The following is a 7,500-nucleotide window of genomic DNA, read 5'->3' as shown; positions in this document are numbered from 1 at the left end:
TCAGGGCCAGGGTTTTGGAGGTCCTAAGCATAACTGGTCAGGAGGCCCCCCTGTATAATAATAATAATAATAATAATAATAATAATAATAATAATAATAATAATAATAACCTTTAAGAGTGTACCGTCACACCGGTGTGACGGGAATGTTCAGGCAGTGAAAGTTCTATAGAATTCTGGGCGCCATTCAATAAAATTTGGAATTTTAGAATCTTGCATTGTTATAGAACACATTCTTTTTATAGAATGCTCAAAATCCCACACTCTTAGAGGATAATAACCTACTAATTGATAAATATATGTTTTGTTATGCAATTTGTATGGTTGGTGCTCCAAGCAGTGGTTGGTGCCCTAAGCACATGTCTAGGGGTGGCCCTGACTGCCATAGTTTCCTGCCAACACAAGTAACTTCCCTAAGCAGCTGGTGTACAATGCAATGTTCCATCCTGAGAGACAGGAAGAGTGCTGCGTCATCCCAATGCCTACTGCAAGGCATCACGTATCCGGGGGAAATAGCCTACACAGGTGTGCATGATGTGCAAGGCACCACTTGGAATATTGTTTTGAAGGTGAAGATTGTGCACATCCCATGAAGGTGCAGGACAAAGAACGATTGTAATTTTGGTGTGGAGTCTGCACACTTAAAATGTTGTATTTTTATTCCATGGCATTCCCACATTTATGTTCTTTTTCAAAATCATTGTCATCATCATCAACATCATCGTTGTCATCATCATTATCATCATCATCAACACCACCATCATCATCGCCACCATCATCATCATCATCACCACTACCACCATCACCACCACCATCATCATTTATTTGTCATAAAGTGAAAGAAAGTGAAAGCCCATTGGGAAACTCCAACTCCCATTGTCATTGTGACACAGCACTCCACAGCACACAAGTGAACACTGCACACTGCACACTGCACACAACGAAATAGCATTTATGCCTCACCCGTGCAAGGGGGCAGCCCTCAGTGGCGCCCCATGGGGAGCAGTGCGGTGGGACGGTACCATGCTCAGGGTACCTCAGTCATGGAGGAGGATGGGGGAGAGTACTGGTTGATTACTCCCCCCACCAACCTGGCGGGTCGGGAGTCGAACCGGCAACCTCTGGGATGCAAGTCTGACGCCCTAACCGCTCACCGCTCACCCGCTCACCCATGACTGCCATGCAAAAGCTGAACTGGCACTAAAATGCCAGTTCTGTACTGGCTGTCCAAATGAACATGCTGTACAAGGCAAGGCAGACAAAAATAAAAAAGAAGTGAAGCTGAGAGTTGTAAAGCTTAGAGCGCTCTCTACTGGTCAGATGGCCTCCCTACAACTACACTGTCTTATGTCAACATTAGAGGTGTCTAAAGTTGAGATAGTCCACCGCTCATCTGTTTAGAAGGTGCAGGATTCAGCTGAAATTTCTGTGTAAAGAGGTGACAATCTGCACACCGCAGGTCTTTTTTTGTGAAAAGAAGCTTTACTTGACTTGCAAGCTTTCGGTCCTTAGACCTTCAGCAGACGTCTCCTTTTTATATAGAAACATCAGAAGAGTCAAAAGTAAAAGTACATTTATGGTGTAAGTACAACACTAGCATGATATTACATAACTGTTACAACCCACTGTACACACACACACGCACGCACGCACGCACGCACGCACGCACGCACGCACGCACGCACGCACGCACGCACGCACGCACGCACGCACACACACACACACACACACACACAAAAACACACACAAACATACTTATATACATGTCTTGTGAAATATACATACTCATCCTATCACAAACAAACATCTCTCATCATCAGGCTCAAACATGCTCTCATATTTGAACATTAGACAGTTCATTATCTCGCCAAGGAGGTAATGTTTTCGGTCGCGTTGGTTTGTCTGTTTGTCTGTCTGTCTGTCAGCAGCATAACTCAAAAACTTATCAACGGATTTGGATGAAACTTTGTGGAGTTGTTGATAATGAGCCAAGGAAGAAGTGATTCAATTCTGGTGGTGATCCGGATCACGGACCGGAACCAGGACTATTTAAAAGATAATGGATGCTTGCGCTAACTTCAGATATGCAGTGGGCACCACAGACACAAGCATTCCTGGCGATGTCATCAGTCCAGTCAGTAGTTTAATGTCTTGTGACAACAAACATCTCCTATGCTTCTGGAACAGCCTCTTCCCTCTCAAAATAGCATAACAAGTGTACTTTCGGAATCTCTATTTTTTATCAACGTACGTGCATGCTTCAGAACGGAAGTTTTTCTGTCTTTAGTGTCTGCACTGTCACCCAGTATTACATACAGTATCACCACTCCCGTGCCAGCAGTTCTCCTAGTGGCCGCTGTTGAGATACGGCTCTAAGCGCAGCAGCCCGTTCTTTCTCTCTCTCTCAAACTGTCCTGTCATTAATAAAGTCTAAAAGGAGAAAAAAAACGTAAAAAAGAAAGATAAACATCTGTGAAGCGCCAGATTTTCTTCCCCTCTTAATTCAGTCTTTCTTACCTGGAATAGTCTTGGGACCCAGAATACTCCATGGCCTTTATGTTGTGACTCAATATTTTGACGCGTCGTAGGAATCTTCAAATGATTATCAAAATATGTCCATGCATCCTTGTCTCACTCTTTCTTAGACATCAGTAATTTATTCAATACCGTATCCAATCTTGTTTCAATTTTGTGAGCAATAACAGGGTCAATTCAGAGCTCAACGACCCACCCAAGGCCCCCTTTCGATCCACATTTGGATGCCGAGTTGGCTCTCCGGTTAAAAAACACTGCCCTAGCATGCAAATATTGTATACCGGTATCTTTAGGCGTAGTTACTGTGGGACAAAGAAACACCACAAAGATGGAATAAAAGTCAGACGTTTTTATTTTTTAAATTTTTCATTTCTTAAGGTCTTTACAACTGTACATGTACAGTGCATATCATATCTATTCACATCTGTATAGAATACAGTACATACAGCATTTATACACATCTGTATACACTGTAAAACATTGCAGCCAGTTAAACGTAAAAACGTAAGTTGCCCTGCTGCATTAAGTTTGTAAGTTAACTCAACTTGAGAAAGCCTCAAGTTGACTTAAGCCTTGAGTTGGGTAAACTTGCAAACTTAAGGCAGCAGGGCAAATGAACTTTTTATGTTTAATTGGCTTGCAATGTTTTACAGTGTACAGTACAGTACATATCGTTGCTGTCAGGCAGACACCGTGTATCTCCACTTCTCATTGTTTTTTACCTATTTATATATAAATCACTATATATTCTAAATAAATAATCATTTCAACATTAAAGTTGGTTATTAAATAATGTATCATACACACATACTCATGGAGACTAATCAGCAGTACTGATTTATATTTCATAATAAATAAAGAATGAATATGACATAATGTTTTTAAAAAATAGTGGAGATACGAGGTTTCTGCTGGACAGTGACGATATAGTATCCATACACATCTGATTCTCAGCACTGGATACACTGCAAAACATTGCAAGCCAGTTAAAAGTAAAGAGGTAAGTTGCCTTGCTGCCGTAAGTTAATTCAACTCGAGGCTTAACTCAACTTGAAGCATTCTCAAGTTGAGTTAACTTACTTCCCAACTTGGCCCTACAGGGCAACTTACTTTTTAACGTTTAACTGGCTGCTATGTTTTACTGGATAGAGGAGATTGCCAGAGAGCAAAACAATCATTCAACCCCCCCAATAGGACCCCCCACCCCAGAACAGGACGAGGGCGGTACAATAAGTTACCATGCACACGCACACGCACACACACACAAAACAGAGGCAAAAGGCACTGCCAGCAAGATCATGGCTGTCTTTTCGGGGTCATCAGCCTGAGATTGGATTACACTTCATTACCGTCAGGGCTCTAAATGAACTGAGACTAGATTACAGTCCATTACAGTAGTCAGTACAGTACAGTACAGTGCCCTACAAAGGCAAAGTGCAGTAACTACGCCAACATTGGAACGGCCTTGGTACTAGGTTGGATATATCAGTCACTGCAAATTTGACTTAGCAAAATCTCTAAAAGAGGACACATTTGAGTCACAAGGCTTTGTCACAAGATAAGGGAGGAGTAAGGAGTAATTCAAAGAAATAACTTATGCGTTGAGGTGGTTGGGGTGTGTTACTCCAACTTAAAAAGTTTGGGGGTTGTGGGGTGACTCTACAAAAATGTTCAAACATTCGCACACACACACACACACACCTTTATGCAAGCACACACACATTTCCCCGTAACAGTCAAGGTTCTTCTTTTAAAAAAACATCTTGCCCATTTTCCACATTTCAAACATTTTAAAAGTATGTAGCTGGACATGCTCCCCTATACATCCGAATAGTACACTCCAAACCCAATCCTTTATTCCCATGTATAGTATGTATATCTGAATAGTACACCGTAAACAAATGCAGTGTTAATTCAACCCTCAGTCCCTGAGTGCTCTGAGACCAAATACACTATAAAAGATGTTAAATCAACTCTCTACGTGTCGAATTAGCACTGCATATTTTACCGTTCCACTGTGTTACCCACTATCTCATTTCCATAGACCTACATATGTACAGTATATCAGAAGAGTATTCTCAAAATGTCACTGTCTTCTTGCCATACAGTACAATAGAATAGTATACTATCCACTTCACCTTTTCGTTCCCATATACATACGTATGTAATCTCATGTTCACATGCAGTATGGATGATTTACAATGGAGCGTGGAGTATGGAGCATCACAACATGTGCACTAAACCTTAGAATGCACACTTCTAATAGACCTTAAAAGACCCCAGAAGGCACACTTCTAAGAGTCCTTCAAAGACAATAGTATGCACACTAAGAGTACTTCAAATATCTTAGTGTGCACACACCCAAGAGGTTTAAAAGACAATAGAATGGGCACTTCTAGGAGTCCTTAACTCACAAATCACCATCTCAGTAAGGTCACACACCATGAAAATGACTCAATATCTTCTTACTCTATGTGGTTCGTATAGTAAAACTGTATAGCACTATAATATGCTCTTATTAATGTAAATGTGTTGTTTTGTTTACTTTCAGTTTTTTTGTTTTTACAGCAGAAAAAGGTTATGCTTAGTCAAAGTCTCTGTGTGTGTCTGTGATCAGAGAAACACCTTCTGCATGTACGTACATGTCTCAGTGTATCTCTCTGACACACACACACAGACGCACGCACGCATGCACGCACGCACGCACACACACGTGCACACATAAACACACACGCATGCTTGGGGCTCCATCAGTGCCTGTTGAAGAGAGTTTTGCTCTAAGTAACACTTACATTAGCAGCGACATGTGCAGAACAAATGAAATGAAAAAATAAAATAAAATGAAATAAAAAATCAATCAAACTACAAGAAAAAAACACAAAATGATGACTGAAAGAGGAACACACTAAAGCAAAATAAGGAGAGAAAACAAAATAGCACACAAATAAAAAACACACACACACACACACACACACACACACACACACACACACACACACACACACACACACACACACACACACACACACACACACACACACACACACACACACACACACACAGACTGCTGCGAGACAGCATATCGCATATCATTCACAGGATGACCACACACTCATGCCACTGCCTCTCCTCTTCCCCTTTACTAGATGATTATGTATCACTCCATCTTTGCACTCGTTTACCAAAAAGAAGAAGGGAGGGAGGGAGAGGGGTTTGGTGGGCGGGGAGTCGCCTATGGAGGCTGTCCTGAGTGGGATAGGTCACATGTTCACCATCTGCAGTTTGGATTGGTTGAGTCTGTAGAGGCCGGCCACTGTGATTGGTGAAGTCCTGAGAGCCGCCAATTCTGATTGGTTTGTCTACTGGCACCCCTTAATTTGATTGGTTGGGAGTTGTCAAGCCCTGCCCCCTAGGTTCCTGGATGTGTGTAATCGGGGGGCAAAGGTGCAAAAGTACGACACCCTGGAACATGGGCCCCACAACTCCTATAATTTGTGTGTGTGTGTGTGTGTGTGTGTGTGTGTGTGTGTGTGTGTGTGTGTGTGTGTGTGTGTGTGTGTGTGTGTGTGTGTGTGTGTGTGTGTGTGTGTGTGTGTGTGTGTGTGTAACCAGTCACAGGGCGTTGTAGAGCACGTGTTAACATGGGAGGGTGACCAGTGTGCTTGGGTGTCCTGGTCTGTCTCTGTGTTGGTACACTCCTGTCTGTGCTCCCCATAGCTGTGCTCTACCAACCGCACGCCTCGTGATGACGAGCAGGGCGGTAGAGGAGGGGTGTTTTGGGGGGCGGGGTTACGCGTGTTTTGGGGGGGGGGGTCCCCATGGGTTTTGGGGTTACGCATCAGGCCTGGGTGTCCATTAGCGCCTGCATGAGTCTGTGTCTGTACACCCCGTATCCCTGCTCCACTAACCGGACGCATATCGTGCTGTCGAGCAGGGGGTACAGGAGGGGTGTTTTAGGGGGGGGTCCTCCTGTTTTTTGGGGAGGGGAGGGGAGGCAGTCAGGCCTGGGCGTCCTTTAGCGCCTGCATGAGTCTGTGTTTGTACGCCCCGTAGCGCTGTTCCACAATCCGGACACGCTCCCTCTCCTCCTTCTCCAGTATGGTCAGGAAGTTCTGCAGCTCCGGCAGAGAGAAGGCATGCCACTGGAGAGGGAGAGAGAGAGAGAGAGAGAGAGAGAGAGAGAGAGAGAGAGAGAGAGAGAGAGAGAGAGAGAGAGGGGGAGAGAGAGAGAGAGAGAGAGAGAGAGAGAAGAGAGAGAGAGAGAGAGAGAGAGAGAGAGAGAGAGAGAGAAAAGGAGCAATAGAGGGAGAGAGAGATGGAGAGAGAGAGAGAGAGAGACAGAGATGGAGGGATAGTGAGAGAGAGGGAGAGAGAGAGAGAGAGAGAGAGATTGAGGGGTGGGGGAGGAGAGAGAGAGGGGGGGATGGGGATGTAGAGGGATAGGGTAGAGAAAGAAACAAAGAGAATTCTGGATTAGATGAGTCTTAATTTTGCACACTGGGATAATAGTTTTCACATCATACAGTAATACAGTACTGTGTGTGTGTGTGTGTGTGTGTGTGTGTGTGTGTGTGTGTGTGTGTGTGTGTGTGTGTGTGTGTGTGTGTGTGTGTGTGTGTGTGTACCTCCACGTCTCCGGTCTCGTTCTCCTTCAGAATAAAAGTCAGCTGTTCAGGGTCGGGCCCGGCCACCAGCCGCAGGTACAGAGGATGCTCAGAACCCGCCAGCTTCTGGAACAGGTCTACACACACACAAAGACACACGCACACGCACACACACACACGCACACGTGCACAGGCACACACACACGCACACGAGCACACACAAACACACACACACCAAATTACATTTAGCAGGCGCTTTACAAAACTAGCAACATACAATGTGTGAGTACAGAACACAAAAACCCAGAAACACACACACACAAACACATTTCCCAACATTTCCAACCACTATAATACAAGCT

The 7,500-nt window shown here is 44.1% G+C and overlaps 1 protein-coding gene across 1 annotated transcript in view; it reads right to left on the bottom strand.

Annotated features, from left to right (window-relative positions):
* Positions 1 to 2,881: 2,881 nt before the first annotated feature.
* rassf5 (Ras association domain family member 5) overlaps positions 2,882 to 7,500 on the bottom strand; it is a 93,215-nt gene continuing 88,596 nt past the window's right edge. Inside the window, exons 6-7 of the mRNA XM_063216059.1 lie at positions 7,160 to 7,275; positions 2,882 to 6,676 (exon numbers count right to left, since the gene is read on the bottom strand). Of these exons, the coding sequence (XP_063072129.1) occupies positions 6,533 to 6,676; positions 7,160 to 7,275 (260 nt within the window). The 3' untranslated portion in view covers positions 2,882 to 6,532. The remainder of the gene's footprint in view (positions 6,677 to 7,159; positions 7,276 to 7,500) is intronic.

This window comes from Engraulis encrasicolus, chromosome 14 (genome assembly GCF_034702125.1).
Source record: "Engraulis encrasicolus isolate BLACKSEA-1 chromosome 14, IST_EnEncr_1.0, whole genome shotgun sequence".
Classification (NCBI taxonomy): Eukaryota; Metazoa; Chordata; class Actinopteri; order Clupeiformes; family Engraulidae; genus Engraulis; species Engraulis encrasicolus.
The sequence above is the reverse complement of the archived record's forward strand: the minus strand, read 5'-3'. Positions and strand labels throughout refer to the sequence as shown.